Source organism: Onychostoma macrolepis, chromosome 22 (genome assembly GCF_012432095.1).
Source record: "Onychostoma macrolepis isolate SWU-2019 chromosome 22, ASM1243209v1, whole genome shotgun sequence".
NCBI classification, from domain to species: Eukaryota; Metazoa; Chordata; class Actinopteri; order Cypriniformes; family Cyprinidae; genus Onychostoma; species Onychostoma macrolepis.
In genome coordinates, this window is record NC_081176.1 from 22,484,998 (window position 1) to 22,508,820 (window position 23,823).

The window sequence follows — 23,823 nt, forward strand, 5'->3', positions numbered from 1 at the left end:
CTAGTTATTTCAAAGAAAAAACATCAAATTCAAACAAAATTTGAAATGCAACACAGGGAATTCTGGAAACGTCAATTTACGGTTTTTCCCTGTAAATTTTACATTCTTTTTCACTTCCAAAAGCGGTATTTCACCGTAAAATTGTCTGAAATGTCTATTACAGTTTTTCACCGTATATATTAGGGGAACTTACCGTTAACCATTTAACGGGTTTTTACTGTAGCTTTTTCACAATTTTTTACCGTTAAAATCACGGTCATTTTTAACAGTGTAGACTGAAAACTGATAAACTGGTAAATAGTAATAATAATAATAATAAAACAGAAGAAATACTGTATAATGTTAAATGCACTGTTACCTGCAGAGGTGCTGGTGTTTTGTTGTTGTGAGGAGGTGAGTGCGGGTGAGGTTGATGTGTTTGTCTGCTTATTATCAGTAATACTCCCTAAATGATAATGGTTATTTGGTCAAATAAAATGTTTTTCTTATAAATATTTTTACACAATCCGAGATATAAAGTAGGAAATTATTTGACGACGCAATATAGTACCAGATTTATATTATCCTAAAAGTCCTTAAAATTTAAATGTATTATTACCACAAACTGCATAAGCTTAACACTGTATACACTGATTTAAATAACAATCAATTAAACAAAATTAAATAATAGGTAATATATGATGTGTTTGTCTGGTTATTATCAGTAATATTCCCTAAATGATAATGATATAATACTGATCTAACAATATCAACAATATAAAACTGCATATAATAATAAAAAAAAAAAAAAGTATGATATACACTGATGAAATATGACAAATTGCTACACAAAAATATATGAATAAATAAAATAAAATAATAAAAATAAAACATGTATGGGATTTAAGGACATCACATGGTGACCCAACATAGTGCCAGATTTTTGTAGTGTACAAAAATATCAGTAAAACTGAAATTGATTATTATTAACTGCATAAGCCCAACTAAATGCTAATTTATTTACATGATATAGACTGAAAACTGAAAAACTGGTAAATAGTAATGATAATAAAACAGAAGAAATACTGTATAATGTTAAATGCACTGTTACCTGCAGAGGTGCTGGTGTTTTGTTGTTGTGAGGAGGTGAGTGCGGGTGAGGTTGATGTGTTTGTCTGCTTATTATCAGTAATATTCCCTAAATGATAATGGTTATTTGGTCAAATAAAATGTTTTTTCTTATAAATACTTTAACACAATCCAGTATGGGATATAAAGAAGTTGGACATCATGTGACGACCCAACATAGTACCAGATTTATCTTATACTAAAATGTCCTTAAAATTTAAATGTATTATTACCACAAACTGCATAAGCCACTGTATACATTGATTTAAAGAACAAACAGTTAAATAAAAACTAATAAATTAAATTAAAGCTGACAAGTTAGTATACACACACACACACACACACACACACTGTTACCTGCAGAGGTGCTGGTGTTTTGTTGTTTCAAGGTGGTGAGTGTGAGTGAGATTGATGTGTTTGTCTGGTTATTATCACTAATGCTCCCTAAATGATAATGATATAATACTGATATAACAATATAAACAATATAAAACTGCATATAATAATAAAAAAAGATTTATGATATACACTGATGAAATATGACAAATTGCTACACAAAAATAAAATAAATAAAATAAAATAATACAAATAAAACATGTATGGGATTTAAGGACATCACATGGTGACCCAACATAGTGCCAGATTTTTGTAGTGTACAGAAATATCAGTAAAATTGAAATTGATTATTATTAACTGCATAAGCCCAACTAAATGCTAATTTATTTACATGATATACACTGTAAAAAAACGGCAGCTGTGGTTGCCAGAATTATACCTTAAAAAAATATACGGTAGCAACGTTTTAGGTGTTACGGTTTTACCTTAAATTTACAGTTAAATACCGTAAAATGATATAACGTTAATATAACAACCTATTGAAATACTGAAATCTGTTTTGCACCTTTGAAATACACTGATAACCACCAAATGCAGGTGGTGATGAGAAAGTCACATGATGAACCAAAGCCCATCACAAGCAGCTTTTAAATAATAACATATATAGAAGGTGCACAGTGTCATTCACACAAGCACTAAACACCATCATGGTGATACTCATTAAACTAGATGCAACATAAAACCCTAATAAACATAACTGATAAGAAAAAACTAAGAAGAAAACTAGTTATTTCAAAGAAAAAACATCAAATTCAAACAAAATTTGAAATGCAACACAGGGAATTCTGGAAACGTCAATTTACGGTTTTTCCCTGTAAATTTTACATTCTTTTTCACTTCCAAAAGCGGTATTTCACTGTAAAATTGTCTGAAATGTCTATTACAGTTTTTCACCGTATATATTAGGGGAACTTACCGTTAACCATTTAACGGGTTTTTACTGTAGCTTTTTCACAATTTTTTACCGTTAAAATCACGGTCATTTTTAACAGTGTAGACTGAAAACTGATAAACTGGTAAATAGTAATAATAATAATAATAAAACACAAGAAATACTGTATAATGTTAAATGCACTGTTACCTGCAGAGGTGCTGGTGTTTTGTTGTTGTGAGGAGGTGAGTGCGGGTGAGGTTGATGTGTTTGTCTGCTTATTATCAGTAATATTCCCTAAATGATAATGGTTATTTGATCAAATAAAATTTATATCTTATAAATATGTTGACAGTCCAGTATGGGATATAAAGAAGTTGGACATCATGTGACGACCCAACATAGTACCAGATTTATATTATCCTAAAAGTCCTTAAAATTTAAATGTATTATTACCACAAACTGCATAAGCCACTGTATACATTGATTTAAATAACAATCAATTAAACAAAATTAAATAATAGGTAATATATGATGTGTTTGTCTGGTTATTATCACTAATGCTCCCTAAATGATAATGGTTATTTGGTCAAATAAAATGTTTTTCTTATAAATACTTTAACACAATCCAGTATGGGATTTAAGGACATCACATGGTGACCCAACATAGTGCCAGATTTTTGTAGTGTACAGAAATATCAGTAAAATTGAAATTGATTATTATTAATGTAAACTGCATAAGCCACTGTATACATTGATTTAAATAACAATCAATTAAACAAAATTAAATAATAGGTAATATATGATGTGTTTGTCTGCTTATTATCAGTAATACTCCCTAAATGATAATGGTTATTTGGTCAAATAAAATGTTTTTCTTATAAATATTTTTACACAATCCGAGATATAAAGTAGGAAATTATTTGACGACGCAATATAGTACCAGATTTATCTTATACTAAAATGTCCTTAAAATTTAAATGTATTATTACCACAAACTGCATAAGCCACTGTATACATTGATTTAAAGAACAAACAGTTAAATAAAAACTAATAAATTAAATTAAAATGACAAGTTAGTATACACACACACACACACACTGTTACCTGCAGAGGTGCTGGTGTTTTGTTGTTTCAAGGTGGTGAGTGCGGGTGAGGATGTCAGGATTTTATCTTTAGTAAAATGGTAATGGTTATTTGATCAAATAAAATTTATATCTTATAAATATGTTGACAGTCCAGTATGGGATTTAAGGACATCACATGGTGACCCAACATAGTGCCAGATTTATTTCAGTGTACAAAAATATCATTAAAACGGAAATTGATTATTATTAATGTAAACTGCATAAGCTCATCTAAATGCTAATTTATTTACATGATATAGACTGAAAACGGATGAACTGGTGAATAGTAATAAAAACAGAAGAAATACTGTATAATGTTAAATGCACTGTTACCTGCAGAGGTGCTGGTGTTTTGTTGTTTCAAGGTGGTGAGTGCGGGTGAGATTGATGTGTTTGTCTGGTTATTATCACTAATGCTCCCTAAATGATAATGATATAATACTGATATAACAATATAAACAATATAAAACTGCATATAATAATAAAAAAAGATTTATGATATACACTGATGAAATATGACAAATTGCTACACAAAAATAAATAAAATAAAATAATAAAAATAAAACATGTATGGGATTTAAGGACATCACATGGTGACCCAACATAGTGCCAGATTTTTGTAGTGTACAGAAATATCAGTAAAACTGAAATTGATTATTATTAACTGCATAAGCCCAACTAAATGCTAATTTATTTACATGATATAGACTGAAAACTGAAAAACTGGTAAATAGTAATAATAATAAAACAGAAGAAATACTGTATAATGTTAAATGCACTGTTACCTGCAGAGGTGCTGGTGTTTTGTTGTTGTGAGGAGGTGAGTGCGGGTGAGGTTGATGTGTTTGTCTGCTTATTATCAGTAATATTCCCTAAATGATAATGGTTATTTGGTCAAATAAAATGTTTTTTCTTATAAATACTTTAACACAATCCAGTATGGGATATAAAGAAGTTGGACATCATGTGACGACCCAACATAGTACCAGATTTATCTTATACTAAAATGTCCTTAAAATTTAAATGTATTATTACCACAAACTGCATAAGTGTCACATGTTGACCTAGTTTCTTCTGTTCTCTTATTGGTTAATTATCTCCTCACCTGTTTCTGTTTCCCTTTGATTACATTGATTATTTAAACCTGTGTTCTCCCTCCACTCTTTATCTGCTATCGAGTTTACGTTTGCCTTATGTGTTTTGCTACCCCTTGCTCCTGGAAATCTTCTGTGGATTATTATTAAAAGACTATTGTTTGCTCTACTCCTCGTCGTGTGCTTTATTAGCGAACACACGTAACGTTACAATAAGCCACTGTATACATTGATTTAAATAACAATTAGTTAAATAAAAACTAATAAATTAAATTAAAAATGACAAGTTAGTATACACACACACACACACACACTGTTACCTGCAGAGGTGCTGGTGTTTTGTTGTTTCAAGGTGGTGAGTGCGGTGAGATTGATGTGTTTGTCTGGTTATTATCACTAATGCTCCTAAATGATAATGATATAATACTGATATAACAATATAAACAATATAAAACTGCATATAATAATAAAACAAAAGATTTATGATATACACTGATGAAATATGACAAATTGCTACACAAAAATAAATAAAATAAAATAAAATAATAAAAAAAAAAAAAGTATGATATACACTGATGAAATATGACAAATTGCTACACAAAAATAAAATAAAATAAAATAATACAAATAAAACATGTATGGGATTTAAGGACATCACATGGTGACCCAACATAGTGCCAGATTTATTTCAGTGTACAAAAATATCAGTAAAACTGAAATTGATTATTATTAACTGCATAAGCCCAACTAAATGCTAATTTATTTACATGATATAGACTGAAAACTGATAAACTGGTAAATAGTAATGATAATAAAACAGAAGAAATACTGTATAATGTTAAATGCACTGTTACCTGCAGAGGTGCTGGTGTTTTGTTGTTGTGAGGAGGTGAGTGCGGGTGAGGTTGATGTGTTTGTCTGCTTATTATCAGTAATACTCCCTAAATGATAATGGTTATTTGGTCAAATAAAATGTTTTTCTTATAAATACTTTAACACAATCCAGTATGGGATATAAAGAAGTTGGACATCATGTGACGACCCAACATAGTACCAGATTTATCTTATACTAAAATGTCCTTAAAATTTAAATGTATTATTACCACAAACTGCATAAGCCACTGTATACATTGATTTAAAGAACAAACAGTTAAATAAAAACTAATAAATTAAATTAAAGCTGACAAGTTAGTATACACACACACACACACACACACTGTTACCTGCAGAGGTGCTGGTGTTTTGTTGTTTCAAGGTGGTGAGTGTGAGTGAGATTGATGTGTTTGTCTGATTATTATCACTAATGCTCCCTAAATGATAATGATATAATACTGATATAACAATATAAACAATATAAAACTGCATATAATAATAAAACAAAAGATTTATGATATACACTGATGAAATATGACAAATTGCTACACAAAAATAAATAAAATAAAATAAAATAAAATAATAAAAATAAAACATGTATGGGATTTAAGGACATCACATGGTGACCCAACATAGTGCCAGATTTTTGTAGTGTACAAAAATATCAGTAAAACTGAAATTGATTATTATTAACTGCATAAGCCCAACTAAATGCTAATTTATTTACATGATATAGACTGAAAACTGAAAACTGGTAAATAGTAATGATAATAAAACAGAAGAAATACTGTATAATGTTAAATGCACTGTTACCTGCAGAGGTGCTGGTATTTTGTTGTTGTGAGGAGGTGAGTGCGGGTGAGGTTGATGTGTTTGTCTGCTTATTATCAGTAATATTCCCTAAATGATAATGGTTATTTGGTCAAATAAAATGTTTTTTCTTATAAATACTTTAACACAATCCAGTATGGGATATAAAGAAGTTGGACATCATGTGACGACCCAACATAGTACCAGATTTATCTTATACTAAAATGTCCTTAAAATTTAAATGTATTATTACCACAAACTGCATAAGCCACTGTATACATTGATTTAAAGAACAAACAGTTAAATAAAAACTAATAAATTAAATTAAAGCTGACAAGTTAGTATACACACACACACACACACACACACACACACACACTGTTACCTGCAGAGGTGCTGGTGTTTTGTTGTTTCAAGGTGGTGAGTGCGGGTGAGATTGATGTGTTTGTCTGATTATTATCACTAATGCTCCCTAAATGATAATGATATAATACTGATATAACGATATAAACAATATAAAACTGCATATAATAATAAAAAAAGATTTATGATATACACTGATGAAATATGACAAATTGCTACACAAAAATAAATAAATAAATAAAATAAAATAATAAAAATAAAACATGTATGGGATTTAAGGACATCACATGGTGACCCAACATAGTGCCAGATTTTTGTAGTGTACAGAAATATCAGTAAAATTGAAATTGATTATTATTAACTGCATGAGCCCAACTAAATGCTAATTTATTTACATGATATACACTGTAAAAAATGCTGCAAAATATACGGTAAAAAACGGCAGCTGTGGTTGCCAGAATTATACCTTAAAAATATACGGTAGCAACGTTTTAGGTGTTACGGTTTTACCTTAAATTTACAGTTAAATACCGTAAACTGATATAACGTTAATATAAAAACCTATTGAAATACTGAAATCTGTTTTGCACCTTTGAAATACACTGATAACCACCAAATGCAGGTGGTGATGAGAAAGTCACATGATGAACCAAAGCCCATCACAAGCAGCTTTTAAATAATAACATATATAGAAGGTGCACAGTGTCATTCACACAAGCACTAAACACCATCATGGTGATACTCATTAAATTGAAATATGCAATAAACATTAATTTAACAACATTAGATGCAACATACAACCCTAATAAACATAACTGATAAGAAAAAACTAAGAAGAAAACTAGTTATTTCAAAGAAAAACATCAAATTCAAACAAAATTTGAAATGCAACACAGGAATTCTGGAAACGTCAATTTACGGTTTTTCCCTGTAAATTTTACATTCTTTTTCACTTCCAAAAGCGGTATTTCACCGTAAAATTGTCTGAAATGTCTATTACAGTTTTTCACCGTATATATTAGGGGAACTTACCGTTAACCATTTAACGGGTTTTTACTGTAGCTTTTTCACAATTTTTTACCGTTAAAATCACGGTCATTTTTAACAGTGTAGACTGAAAACTGATAAACTGGTAAATAGTAATAATAATAATAATAAAACAGAAGAAATACTGTATAATGTTAAATGCACTGTTACCTGCAGAGGTGCTGGTGTTTTGTTGTTGTGAGGAGGTGAGTGCGGGTGAGGTTGATGTGTTTGTCTGCTTATTATCAGTAATATTCCCTAAATGATAATGGTTATTTGGTCAAATAAATTGTGACACAGTTCAGTATATTAAGAGTTTTGTATTGCACACAATTGTCATTAATACACTCTAAAAAATGCTGGGTTAAACACAACCCAGTGCTGGGTAAAATATGGACGAACCCAGCGATTGGGTTGTTTAGACCCAGAGGTTGGGTTACTGCCCAGAAGGTTGTGTTAAACATTTAACCCAACTGTTGATTGAAAACAACCCAGCATGTGTTCTGTCCAATATTTACCCAGCACTGGGTTGTATTTAATCCAGCATTTTTTTTTAGAGTGTATGATTATTATTACCATAAACTGCATTTAATCAAAAAATGATTTAAATGCTATCCACTGATGAAATGACAAATTGGTACACACACACACACACACACACACACACACACACACAAACAAAAATATGTAATATAACGTTCAACACACAGTTACCTGCAGCAGTGCTGATGTTGTGTTGTTGCAAGGTGCGTGCGGGTGAGGATGTCAGGATTTTATCTTTAGTAAAATGGTAATGGTTATTTGATCAAATAAAATTTATATCTTATAAATATGTTGACAGTCCAGTATGGGATTTAAGGACATCACATGGTGACCCAACATAGTGCCAGATTTATTTCAGTGTACAAAAATATCATTAAAACGGAAATTGATTATTATTAATATAAACTGCATAAGCTCATCTAAATGCTAATTTATTTACATGATATAGACTGAAAACTGATAAACTGGTAAATAATAATAAAACAGAAGAAATACTGTATAATGTTAAATGCACTGTTACCTGCAGAGGTGCTGGTGTTTTGTTGTTTCAAGGTGGTGAGTGCGGGTGAGATTGATGTGTTTGTCTGATTATTATCACTAATGCTCCCTAAATGATAATGATATAATACTGATATAACGATATAAACAATATAAAACTGCATATAATAATAAAAAAGATTTATGATACACACTGATGAAATATGACAAATTGCTACACAAAAATAAAATAAAATAAAATAATAAAAATAAAACATGTATGGGATTTAAGGACATCACATGGTGACCCAACATAGTGCCAGATTTTTGTAGTGTACAGAAATATCAGTAAAACTGAAATTGATTATTATTAATGTAAACTGCATAAGCTTAACACTGTATACACTGATTTAAATAACAATTAGTTAAATAAAAACTAATAAATTAAATTAAAAATGACAAGTTAGTATACACACACACACACACACTGTTACCTGCAGAGGTGCTGGTGTTTTGTTGTTTCAAGGTGGTGAGTGCGGTGAGATTGATGTGTTTGTCTGGTTATTATCACTAATGCTCCTAAATGATAATGATATAATACTGATATAACAATATAAACAATATAAAACTGCATATAATAATAAAACAAAAGATTTATGATATACACTGATGAAATATGACAAATTGCTACACAAAAATAAATAAAATAAAATAATAAAAATAAAACATGTATGGGATTTAAGGACATCACATGGTGACCCAACATAGTGCCAGATTTTTGTAGTGTACAGAAATATCAGTAAAATTGAAATTGATTATTATTAACTGCATGAGCCCAACTAAATGCTAATTTATTTACATGATATACACTGTAAAAAAAATGCTGCAAAATATACGGTAAAAAAACGGCAGCTGTGGTTGCCAGAATTATACCTTAAAAAAATATACGGTAGCAACGTTTTAGGTGTTACGGTTTTACCTTAAATTTACAGTTAAATACCGTAAACTGATATAACGTTAATATAAAAACCTATTGAAATACTGAAATCTGTTTTGCACCTTTGAAATACACTGATAACCACCAAATGCAGGTGGTGATGAGAAAGTCACATGATGAACCAAAGCCCATCACAAGCAGCTTTTAAATAATAACATATATAGAAGGTGCACAGTGTCATTCACACAAGCACTAAACACCATCATGGTGATACTCATTAAATTGAAATATGCAATAAACATTAATTTAACAACATTAGATGCAACATACAACCCTAATAAACATAACTGATAAGAAAAAACTAAGAAGAAAACTAGTTATTTCAAAGAAAAACATCAAATTCAAACAAAATTTGAAATGCAACACAGGAATTCTGGAAACGTCAATTTACGGTTTTTCCTGTAAATTTTACATTCTTTTCACTTCCAAAAGCGGTATTTCACCGTAAAATTGTCTGAAATGTCTATTACAGTTTTTCACCGTATATATTAGAACTTACCGTTAACCATTTAACGGGTTTTACTGTAGCTTTTTCACAATTTTTACCGTTAAAATCACGGTCATTTTTAACAGTGTAGACTGAAAACTGATAAACTGGTAAATAGTAATAATAATAATAATAAAACAGAAGAAATACTGTATAATGTTAAATGCACTGTTACCTGCAGAGGTGCTGGTGTTTTGTTGTTGTGAGGAGGTGAGTGCGGGTGAGGTTGATGTGTTTGTCTGCTTATTATCAGTAATATTCCCTAAATGATAATGGTTATTTGGTCAAATAAATTGTGACACAGTTCAGTATATTAAGAGTTTTGTATTGCACACAATTGTCATTAATACACTCTAAAAAATGCTGGGTTAAACACAACCCAGTGCTGGGTAAAATATGGACGAACCCAGCGATTGGGTTGTTTAGACCCAGAGGTTGGGTTACTGCCCAGAAGGTTGTGTTAAACATTTAACCCAACTGTTGATTGAAAACAACCCAGCATGTGTTCTGTCCAATATTTACCCAGCACTGGGTTGTATTTAATCCAGCATTTTTTAGAGTGTATGATTATTATTACCATAAACTGCATTTAATCAAAAAATGATTTAAATGCTATCCACTGATGAAATGACAAATTGGTACACACACACACACACACACAAACAAAAATATGTAATATAACGTTCAACACACAGTTACCTGCAGCAGTGCTGATGTTGTGTTGTTGCAAGGTGCGTGCGGGTGAGGATGTCAGGATTTTATCTTTAGTAAAATGGTAATGGTTATTTGATCAAATAAAATTTATATCTTATAAATATGTTGACAGTCCAGTATGGGATATAAAGAAGTTGGACATCATGTGACGACCCAACATAGTACCAGATTTATCTTATACTAAAATGTCCTTAAAATTTAAATGTATTATTACCACAAACTGCATAAGCCACTGTATACATTGATTTAAAGAACAAACAGTTAAATAAAAACTAATAAATTAAATTAAAGCTGACAAGTTAGTATACACACACACACACACACACACTGTTACCTGCAGAGGTGCTGGTGTTTTGTTGTTTCAAGGTGGTGAGTGCGGGTGAGGTTGATGTGTTTGTCTGATTATTATCACTAATGCTCCCTAAATGATAATGATATAATACTGATATAACGATATAAACAATATAAAACTGCATATAATAATAAAAAAAGATTTATGATATACACTGATGAAATATGACAAATTGCTACACAAAAATAAATAAATAAATAAAATAAAATAATAAAAATAAAACATGTATGGGATTTAAGGACATCACATGGTGACCCAACATAGTGCCAGATTTTTGTAGTGTACAGAAATATCAGTAAAATTGAAATTGATTATTATTAACTGCATAAGCCCAACTAAATGCTAATTTATTTACATGATATACACTGTAAAAAAACGCCAGCAGCTGTGGTTGCCAGAATTATACCTTAAAAAAATATACGGTAGCAACATTTTAGGTTTTACGGTTTTACCTTAAATTTACAGTTAAATACCGTAATTTCAGTTAAATACCGTAAACTGATATAACGTTAATATAACAAACTATTGAAATACTGAAATCTGTTTTGCACCTTTGAAATACACTGATAACCACCAAATGCAGGTGGTGATGAGAAAGTCACATGATGAACCAAAGCCCATCACAAGCAGCTTTTAAATAATAACATATATAGAAGGTGCACAGTGTCATTCACACAAGCACTAAACACCATCATGGTGATACTCATTAAACTAGATGCAACATACAACCCTAATAAACATAACTGATAAGAAAAAACTAAGAAGAAAACTAGTTATTTCAAAGAAAAAACATCAAATTCAAACAAAATTTGAAATGCAACACAGGGAATTCTGGAAACGTCAATTTACGGTTTTTCCCTGTAAATTTTACATTCTTTTTCACTTCCAAAAGCGGTATTTCACCGTAAAATTGTCTGAAATGTCTATTACAGTTTTTCACCGTATATATTAGAACTTACCGTTAACCATTTAACGGGTTTTTACTGTAGCTTTTTCACAATTTTTTACCGTTAAAATCACGGTCATTTTTAACAGTGTAGACTGAAAACTGATAAACTGGTAAATAGTAATAATAATAATAATAAAACAGAAGAAATACTGTATAATGTTAAATGCACTGTTACCTGCAGAGGTGCTGGTGTTTTGTTGTTGTGAGGAGGTGAGTGCGGGTGAGGTTGATGTGTTTGTCTGCTTATTATCAGTAATATTCCCTAAATGATAATGGTTATTTGGTCAAATAAAATGCGACACAGTTCAGTATATTAAGAGTTTTGTATTGCACACAATTGTCATTAATACACTCTAAAAAATGCTGCGTTAAACACAACCCAGTGCTGGGTAAAATATGGACGAACCCAGCGATTGGGTTGTTTAGACCCAGAGGTTGGGTTACTGCCCAGAAGGTTGTGTTAAACATTTAACCCAACTGTTGATTGAAAACAACCCAGCATGTGTTCTGTCCAATATTTGCCCAGCACTGGGTTGTATTTAATCCAGCATTTTTTTTAGAGTGTATGATTATTATTACCATAAACTGCATTTAATCAAAAAATGATTTAAATGCTATCCACTGATGAAATGACAAATTGGTACACACACACACACACACACACAAACACACACAAACAAAAATATGTAATATAACGTTCAACACACAGTTACCTGCAGAGGTGCTGGTGTTTTGTTGTTTCAAGGTGGTGAGTGCGGGTGAGGATGTCAGGATTTTATCTTTAGTAAAATGGTAATGGTTATTTGATCAAATAAAATTTATATCTTATAAATATGTTGACAGTCCAGTATGGGATTTAAGGACATCACATGGTGACCCAACATAGTGCCAGATTTATTTCAGTGTACAAAAATATAATTAAAACGGAAATTGATTATTATTAATATAAACTGCATAAGCTCATCTAAATGCTAATTTATTTACATGATATAGACTGAAAACGGATAAACTGGTGAATAGTAATAAAAACAGAAGAAATACTGTATAATGTTAAATGCACTGTTACCTGCAGAGGTGCTGGTGTTTTGTTGTTTCAAGGTGGTGAGTGCGGGTGAGATTGATGTGTTTGTCTGGTTATTATCACTAATGCTCCCTAAATGATAATGATATAATACTGATATAACAATATAAACAATATAAAACTGCATATAATAATAAAAAAAGATTTATGATACACACTGATGAAATATGACAAATTGCTACACAAAAATAAATAAAATAAAATAATAAAAATAAAACATGTAAGGGATTTAAGGACATCACATGGCGACCCAACATAGTGCCAGATTTTTGTAGTGTACAAAAATATCAGTAAAACTGAAATTGATTATTATTAACTGCATAAGCCCAACTAAATGCTAATTTATTTACATGATATAGACTGAAAACTGAAAAACTGGTAAATAGTAATAATAATAAAACAGAAGAAATACTGTATAATGTTAAATGCATTGTTACCTGCAGAGGTGCTGGTGTTTTGTTGTTGTGAGGAGGTGAGTGCGGGTGAGGTTGATGTGTTTGTCTGCTTATTATCAGTAATATTCCCTAAATGATAATGGTTATTTGGTCAAATGAAATGTTTTTCTTATAAATACTTTAACACAATCCAGTATGGGATATAAAGAAGTTGGACATCATGTGACGACCCAACATAGTACCAGATTTATCTTATACTAAAATGTCCTTAAAATTGAAATGTATTATTACCACAAACTGCATAAGCCACTGTATATATTGATTTAAATAACAATCAGTTAAATAAAAACTAATAAATTAAATTAAAGCTGACAAGTTAGTATACACACACACACACACACACACTGTTACCTGCAGAGGTGCTGGTTTTTGTTGTTGTGAGGAGGTGAGTGTGGGTGAGATTGATGTGTTTGTCTGATTATTATCACTAATGCTCCCTAAATGATAATGATATAATACTGATATAACGATATAAACAATATAAAACTGCATATAATAATAAAAAAAGATTTATGATATACACTGATGAAATATGACAAATTGCTACACAAAAATAATTAAATAAAATAAAATAATAAAAATAAAACATGTATGGGATTTAAGGACATCACATGGTTACCCAACATAGTGCCAGATTTTTGTAGTGTACAGAAATATCAGTAAAATTGAAATTGATTATTATTAACTGCATAAGCCCAACTAAATGCTAATTTATTTACATGATATAGACTGAAAACTGATAAACTGGTAAATAATAATAAAACAGAAGAAATACCGTATAATGTTAAATGCACTGTTACCTGCAGAGGTGCTGGTGTTTTGTTGTTTCAAGGTGGTGAGTGCGGTGAGATTGATGTGTTTGTCTGGTTATTATCACTAATGCTCCCTAAATGATAATGATATAATACTGATATAACAATATAAACAATATAAAACTGCATATAATAATAAAAAGATTTATGATATACACTGATGAAATATGACAAATTGCTACACAAAAATAAAATAAAATAAAATAATAAAAATAAAACATGTATGGGATTTAAGGACATCACATGGTGACCCAACATAGTGCCAGATTTTTGTAGTGTACAGAAATATCAGTAAAACTGAAATTGATTATTATTAACTGCATAAGCCCAACTAAATGCTAATTTATTTACATGATATAGACTGAAAACTGAAAAACTGGTAAATAGTAATAATAATAAAACAGAAGAAATACTGTATAATGTTAAATGCACTGTTACCTGCAGAGGTGCTGGTGTTTTGTTGTTGTGAGGAGGTGAGTGCGGGTGAGGTTGATGTGTTTGTCTGCTTATTATCAGTAATATTCCCTAAATGATAATGGTTATTTGGTCAAATAAAATGTTTTTTCTTATAAATACTTTAACACAATCCAGTATGGGATATAAAGAAGTTGGACATCACATGGTGACCCAACATAGTGCCAGATTTTTGTAGTGTACAGAAATATCAGTAAAATTGAAATTGATTATTATTAACTGCATAAGTCCAACTAAATGCTAATTTATTTACATGATATACACTGTAAAGAAATGCTGTAAAATATACGGTAAAAAACCGGCAGCTGTGGTTGCCAGAATTATACCTTAAAAAAATATACGGTAGCAACGTTTTAGGTTTTACGGTTTTACCTTAAATTTACAGTTAAATACCGTAATTTCAGTTAAATACCGTAAACTGATATAACGTTAATATAACAACCTATTGAAATACTGAAATCTGTTTTGCACCTTTGAAATACACTGATAACCACCAAATGCAGGTGGTGATGAGAAAGTCACATGATGAACCAAAGCCCATCACAAGCAGCTTTTAAATAATAACATATATAGAAGGTGCACAGTGTCATTCACACAAGCACTAAACACCATCATGGTGATACTCATTAAACTGAAATATGCAATAAACATTAATTTAACAACATTAGATGTAACATACAACCCTAATAAACATAACTGATAAGAAAAAACTAAGAAGAAACCTAGTTATTTCAAAGAAGCGGTATTTCACCGTAAAATTGTCTGAAATGTCTATTACAGTTTTTCACCGTATATATTAGGGGAACTTACCGTTAACCATTTAACAGGTTTTTACTGTAGCTTTTTCACAATTTTTTACCATTAAAATCACAGTCATTTTTAACAGTGTAGACTGAAAACTGATAAACTGGTAAATAGTAATAATAATAAAACAGAAGAAATACTGTATAATGTTAAATGCACTGTTACCTGCAGAGGTGCTGGTGTTTTGTTGTTGTGAGGAGGTGAGTGCGGTGAGGTTGATGTGTTTGTCTGCTTATTATCAGTAATATTCCCTAAATGATAATGGTTATTTGGTCAAATGAAATGTTTTTCTTATAAATACTTTAACACAATCCAGTATGGGATATAAAGAAGTTGGACATCATGTGACGACCCAACATAGTACCAGATTTATCTTATACTAAAATGTCCTTAAAATTGAAATGTATTATTACCACAAACTGCATAAGCCACTGTATATATTGATTTAAATAACAATCAGTTAAATAAAAACTAATAAATTAAATTAAAGCTGACAAGTTAGTATACACACACACACACACACACACACACACACACACTGTTACCTGCAGAGGTGCTGGTTTTTTGTTGTTGTGAGGAGGTGAGTGTGGGTGAGATTGATGTGTTTGTCTGATTATTATCACTAATGCTCCCTAAATGATAATGATATAATACTGATATAACGATATAAACAATATAAAACTGCATATAATAATAAAAAAAGATTTATGATATACACTGATGAAATATGACAAATTGCTACACAAAAATAATTAAATAAATAAAATAATAAAAATAAAACATGTATGGGATTTAAGGACATCACATGGTGACCCAACATAGTGCCAGATTTTTGTAGTGTACAGAAATATCAGTAAAATTGAAATTGATTATTATTAACTGCATAAGCCCAACTAAATGCTAATTTATTTACATGATATAGACTGAAAACTGATAAACTGGTAAATAATAATAAAACAGAAGAAATACCGTATAATGTTAAATGCACTGTTACCTGCAGAGGTGCTGGTGTTTTGTTGTTTCAAGGTGGTGAGTGCGGGTGAGATTGATGTGTTTGTCTGGTTATTATCACTAATGCTCCCTAAATGATAATGATATAATACTGATATAACAATATAAACAATATAAAACTGCATATAATAATAAAAAAAGATTTATGATATACACTGATGAAATATGACAAATTGCTACACAAAAATAAATAAAATAAAATAATAAAAATAAAACATGTATGGGATTTAAGGACATCACATGGTGACCCAACATAGTGCCAGATTTTTGTAGTGTACAGAAATATCAGTAAAACTGAAATTGATTATTATTAACTGCATAAGCCCAACTAAATGCTAATTTATTTACATGATATAGACTGAAAACTGAAAAACTGGTAAATAGTAATAATAATAAAACAGAAGAAATACTGTATAATGTTAAATGCACTGTTACCTGCAGAGGTGCTGGTGTTTTGTTGTTGTGAGGAGGTGAGTGCGGGTGAGGTTGATGTGTTTGTCTGCTTATTATCAGTAATATTCCCTAAATGATAATGGTTATTTGGTCAAATAAAATGTTTTTTCTTATAAATACTTTAACACAATCCAGTATGGGATATAAAGAAGTTGGACATCACATGGTGACCCAACATAGTGCCAGATTTTTGTAGTGTACAGAAATATCAGTAAAATTGAAATTGATTATTATTAACTGCATAAGTCCAACTAAATGCTAATTTATTTACATGATATACACTGTAAAAAATGCTGTAAAATATACGGTAAAAACCGCAGCTGTGGTTGCCAGAATTATACCTTAAAAAAATATACGGTAGCAACGTTTTAGGTTTTACGGTTTTACCTTAAATTTACAGTTAAATACCGTAATTTCAGTTAAATACCGTAAACTGATATAACGTTAATATAACAACCTATTGAAATACTGAAATCTGTTTTGCACCTTTGAAATACACTGATAACCACCAAATGCAGGTGGTGATGAGAAAGTCACATGATGAACCAAAGCCCATCACAAGCAGCTTTTAAATAATAACATATATAGAAGGTGCACAGTGTCATTCACACAAGCACTAAACACCATCATGGTGATACTCATTAAACTGAAATATGCAATAAACATTAATTTAACAACATTAGATGTAACATACAACCCTAATAAACATAACTGATAAGAAAAAACTAAGAAGAAACCTAGTTATTTCAAAGAAGCGGTATTTCACCGTAAAATTGTCTGAAATGTCTATTACAGTTTTTCACCGTATATATTAGGGGAACTTACCGTTAACCATTTAACAGGTTTTTACTGTAGCTTTTTCACAATTTTTTACCATTAAAATCACAGTCATTTTTAACAGTGTAGACTGAAAACTGATAAACTGGTAAATAGTAATAATAATAGTAAAACAGAAGAAATACTGTATAATGTTAAATGCACTGTTACCTGCAGAGGTGCTGGTGTTTTGTTGTTGTGAGGAGGTGAGTGCGGGTGAGGTTGATGTGTTTGTCTGCTTATTATCAGTAATATTCCCTAAGTGATAATGGTTATTACATAAAATAAATTACTTTTACTCAATCCAGTATGGGATATTAGGAAGTTAGACATCACATGGTGACCCAATATAGTGCCAAATTTTTTATTATTTTATAAAATGTCCTCAAATCAGTATGTATTATAACCACAAAATGCATATGCTCAGCAATATCTGAATATATTAAAAACAAAACAAGCTGAAACCCCCCCCCCCCCAAAAAACCCTTGAAATATAAATGTTAAATGCGCTGTTACCTGCAGAGGTGCTGGTGTTTTGTTGTTTCAAGGTGGTGAGTGTGGGTGAGATTGATGTGTTTGTCTGGTTATTATCACTAATGCTCCCTAAATGATAATGATATAATACTGATATAACGATATAAACAATATAAAACTGCATATAATAATAAAAAAAGATTTATGATATACACTGATCAAATAAATGTTTGTCTTATAGCCACTGGAGTCTTGACTGAAGTCATATACGAAACAGAGGATGCACTTTAACATTAGCAATTAAAAAGCTCAAACAAACAAATGAATAAATAAAAGCTTCTTGTTCAGTTATGCGTGTGTAGCACGGCATGATGTGAAGATGGAGGTCAGAGTGTGAGAGAATAATGCAGGAGTGTGAGTTTGATGAGGTGACGTCAGATTTACCTTTGGTGGTGTTTGTAGGTGTGTTTGTTGTGCTGGTGAGAGTGGAGGAGTCTGTAATGATGGATGAACACCGTGAAACAAAATCTAAGCATATCAGGTTCTCACTGATATAGATTTTCTGACTCATAAATTCAAATCAGTAACAGAATAACAGAAATAGCGTGACACTTACCTGTATTATTCACAGTTTCACCTGTGGAAAGTGTGAGATAAAACTATTATTTAACTTTGTCAGACATTTCATTATTTCTGAACATCAACTGAGTGAACGACTTTTGCACCAAAATGATGTGTTTTCTCCTCTTTTATATGATTTATGCATTATTATGTGGCTAGTTGCATTCTATCATTTGCATTTAACATTGTTTTTTCCCCAGCTGTCAGAACATGTGATCCATCAGATGAGAACCTTAAAGTGGAATGTATAGTGGGCTTTAGATTTTTGTTTAAATGGAAACACTGAGAATACAAAGACAGATTTGAAAATTACAAAGGGGCTATTTTGGCTTCATGCTGATTTTTAAAATGTTAAGATAAAAATTAAGAAAACTATTGCAAAAAGGACAAAATATGAATCACCCCAGATAGATAGATTTTAGCACAGTAACTGAATTTCTTTTTGATTAAAGAACCTGGGTCTCACTTTCAATCAATCAATCAATCAAATTTAAATGAATAAATACAACATAAATCTCTTGTTTAGTGATGTGTGTCTGGCACGGCATGATGGGAAGCTGGAGGTCAGGGTGTGAGAGATTGTGCGTGAGAGTATAATAATGCAGGAGTGTGAGTTTGATGAGGTGACGTCAGCTTTACCTTCATTGGTATTTGTAGGTGTGTTTGATGCTTTAGTGAAAGTGGAGGGCTGAGTGTCTGTAATGATGGATGGACACTGTGAAACAATATCTAAGCAAATCAAGTTCTCATATATATTTTTTCTGACCCAAACATACAACTGATGTAAAAAAAAAACACTGTGACACATACCTTACACATACATGCATACACACATATAATAACCAACAGTTATAACTGTCTGGAAGCATCACAAGAATAACAGCGTAACAGAAATAGCATGGGCAAAGAGTGACACATACCTCCGTCTCCTGTACCTGTGGAAAGTGTGGGAAAAATTATATTAATTAACTTAATCAGAAACAAATCATGCAACTTTTAATTATTTAATTATTTCTAGGAATGAAGAAAGTAAACAGTTTTTGTGTCAAAGGGTGACTGCACTGAAATTACTGCATGACGTGCAGCTACTTACCTTTTAACATCTGTTAGCAGCATTATTTACATATAATTCATCTTCAACAGACTTTATAGAAAAACAAATCCAATTTATTATAAAAAAAAACGTATAACACTATCCATGACAACTAATCCATGACATATGATATCCATGAGATAGTGATGGTGAGATTGCAATGCAGTATGAAGGGAGGATGGAGGTCAGAGGTCATGAGTTAGACTGACTGTGTGTCTGCTGTGGTGGTGTGTGGTGTCATGATTACCTTTAGGTAAGGCAGGAGGAGGAGGAGTGGGTTGCATGGTGGTGGGTGAGTCAGAAGAACCTATTTGACACGATCACATAGTTTAAACTAGATTCAAATACAGTCCTTATGCATAAAGTTGACACCAATTTTCCGCCAGATTAATAAACCAAACGCAGTACTAACCACAACAAGCTAAATTACAGAAATGAGTACATTGCCTATTTTTTAAAATGTGCAATTTCCTTAACTGGACCAGTGTACTTGTAAAATAAAATTAGGAAATTAAAAACTTAATACTTTAACTTCTCTGTTTTTTTTTTATTACCTTTTTCTCCTGGGTTTATGACTTGTGAAGTGAGTGCGGGTGAGGGGCGAGTGACTGGAGGAAAAAGCAGGTTCATTTTAGGTAGTTCAGTGAGGGATATTTGTTTGTTAAAAAACTACCGAGTTTGACCATTACCGTTGTCTTCTGGTTTTGTGTCTTGTTCAGAAGTGCGTGTGCGTGTGTGTGTGCGTGTGCTTGTGCTTGTGGGTGAGGGGTCTGTGACTGAAGGGAAAATCAAGTTAATTTTTGGTAGTCCAGTACAGGATTTAACTACAAACACACTAAAACTACAAACTTATACAAAAGACCAAAGAAGCTTCCTCTAGCAAGTTGTTCAAATTAAATCTCTTGAATTAAGCTATATCTTGCATGATAAAAGATTAGGTATTGAAGCCAATTTCATATTTATTAACTATTGTATTAGTATAGTACTCATTTTGTTTTTGTTCTCAAAATGGGTTTAAAAAAGTTTTTTTATTTTTTATTGTTTTACCTAAAAACTTGCAGCAGCAAAAGAAAAAAAAAATCAAATGAGGCCTATTACCTGTTTCACTTGGTTTTGGGACTGGGGCAGAAGTGAGTGAGGGTGAGGGGCTTGTGGCTAAAAGGAAAAGCAAGTTCATTTTAGGTAGCCTAGTACAGGATTTACTACACTCTAAAAAATGCTGGGTTAAATACAACCCAGTGCTGGGTAAATATTGGGCAGAACACATGCTGGGTTGTTTTCAACCAAGCTGGGTTAAATGTTTAACACAACCTTCTGGACAGTAACCCAACCGCTGGGTCTAAACAACCCAATCGCTGGGTTCGTCCATATTTTAGTGTAACTACAAACTTATACAAAGGATCAAAGAAGCTTCTTCTACCAAGTTGTGCACTTTCAAATTGGCTGCCAACAATAAAAAGACATTCAATGACCTTTAATGTCAACAATAAAATATACAGGAAGTCAAAGTTGAAAAACTGCTTAATATTTTATAGTTAAGATTAGCATTTCTTTTCAAAATATGTTTAAAATATAATAATTACAATATAATAATACAAATATATTATTTTTTAAATATACAAAACAGATTGTAAGTGATGTGCTTGATGACCACCACTTCACATATTTAGAGTTAATAGGTTTTATTTATTTATTTTTAGAAATATTATAAACATTTTAAACAACTGTCTAAATCTAAGAACTTGCTACATGTTTTAAAAGAGATTTTAATAAGATTTCTCCTTTTCATCATCTCGTATAAGACAGCATGTCAAAAGAGGACGACTATTACCTGTTTCACTTGGTTTTGTGACTTGTGCAGGAGTGTGTGTGGGTGAGGGGTCTGTGACTGAAGGGAAAAGCAAGTTCATTTTAGGTGGTCCAGTACAGGATTTAACTACAAACACACTAAAACTACAAACTTATACAAAAGACCAAAGCAGATTCTTCTAGCAAGTCATACACTTTTAAAGCACATGGATCTGGGTTTCTTTTTGATTAACAAAAACAGTTGCTTAATATTATTAATTATATCACAGGATCTTAAATGTGAAGCCTGGTGTAGCTTGGGTCACTCACTCTACCGCTCTCTCTCTCAAAAAAAAAGAAGAAAGAAATAAAAAAATAAAGAAATATCTAAATAAATAAACCACTTGATCAGTGATGTGCTCATAGCATGGCATGATGGAAAGCTGGAGGTCAGAGTATGAGAGATTGTGCGTGAGAGTATAATAATGCAGGAGTGTGAGTTTGATGTCTGCTTTACCTTTGGTGGTTGCAGGTGTGTTTGGTGAAGTGGTGGGAGTGAAGGAGTTTGAGTCAGGCACTGTAATGATGGATTATCAGCATGAAACAATATCTAAGTTATCTAACAAGTTTTCACTTATATCCAAAAATACAGCCTTATGTAAAAGAAAAATTGTGGCACAGACACACACATAACCAATAGTGATACACAACTGACGCATCAACATCAACATTTAAATCTAAAAACTTGCAACATGTTTTTGACTAGATTTTAAAAATATTTCTCCTTTTCATCATCTCATATATCCTTCTCACTATCCTATCCTTCACAAACTGCTGCAATACAGCATGTCAAAAGAGTTACCTGTTGCTTCTGGGTTCTCAGTGTGTGTGGGTGAGGGGTCTGTGACTGAAGGGAAAAGCAAGTTCATTTTAGGTGGTCCAGTACAGGATTTAACTACAAACACACTAAAACTACAAACTTATACAAAAGACCAAAGTATCTTCTAGCAAGTTGTACACTTTCAACTCCTTTGATGCCTTTGAAACCAATGTTTTACATGATAAAAAGAAATACAGAGCCCAATCTCAATTTTCACTACAACAGCACTGCATTTGAAACATATACTGAAAATTATTTCAGAAAATAATGCCTTGATGATATAGGGAATTTACAGAATATTTAAAATTTATAGAATTTATAGAAATTTGTGTTCTAAAACCGGATGGTCTGGGGCTGTGTAGAAACAATTTTCACTCAGAAATTGCTAGCAAATTTCACAAATAATTCTAAAGACAAGTAAAATAAGTTAAGGTCCTTGCACACTGAGTCCGAAATTTTCGTATATGTTTTTTCGTATGCGTCATTCTAAAAATTCATCATGCACAAACACCTCTCAAAATGCTTGCTACAGATGCGAAAAACACAGAAAAATTTAAGCCAATCCAATTTTTTTTTTATGACGGATGAAAGTTTTGGAGGCAGTGTGTAAATGTTACTGACACAACATGAGGTCGTATTTATTTTTTAAAGTGCCAAATTTTTGATTGAGAATTTTGGCCTTACTGTGAAAAACTGAAATAGTATTGTCTTGTAAAACCTATAAAAATCTTTGCTTTATTTACTACTTTACTTACTAAAAAAAAGGAAGAGAATTTTATATATATATATATATATATTATAATTTGCTTAATACAAATTATTTAACAAAAATTAAATAAATGAGTTCCCTATTTTAAAAACAAATCAACTATTGC

The 23,823-nt window shown here is 31.2% G+C and overlaps 1 protein-coding gene across 23 annotated transcripts in view; it reads right to left on the reverse strand.

Annotated features, from left to right (window-relative positions):
* Positions 1-23,823, reverse strand: part of ptprc (protein tyrosine phosphatase receptor type C) — a 44,785-nt gene that overhangs the window by 15,631 nt on the left and 5,331 nt on the right. For 2 of the 23 annotated variants that reach the window (XM_058759815.1, XM_058759814.1), the window contains exons 3-14: positions 22,931-22,975; positions 22,586-22,645; positions 22,112-22,168; positions 21,379-21,435; positions 20,970-21,056; positions 20,835-20,888; positions 20,528-20,587; positions 20,108-20,122; positions 19,827-19,883; positions 19,183-19,203; positions 19,011-19,061; positions 18,609-18,695 (exon numbers count right to left, since the gene is read on the reverse strand). In XM_058759815.1, coding sequence (XP_058615798.1) covers positions 18,609-18,695; positions 19,011-19,061; positions 19,183-19,203; positions 19,827-19,883; positions 20,108-20,122; positions 20,528-20,587; positions 20,835-20,888; positions 20,970-21,056; positions 21,379-21,435; positions 22,112-22,168; positions 22,586-22,645; positions 22,931-22,975 — 651 coding nt within the window. The remainder of the gene's footprint in view (positions 1-18,608; positions 18,696-19,010; positions 19,062-19,182; positions 19,204-19,826; positions 19,884-20,107; positions 20,123-20,527; positions 20,588-20,834; positions 20,889-20,969; positions 21,057-21,378; positions 21,436-22,111; positions 22,169-22,585; positions 22,646-22,930; positions 22,976-23,823) is intronic. The other 21 variants (XM_058759822.1, XM_058759818.1, XM_058759821.1 and 18 more) reach the window with 19 other exon arrangements.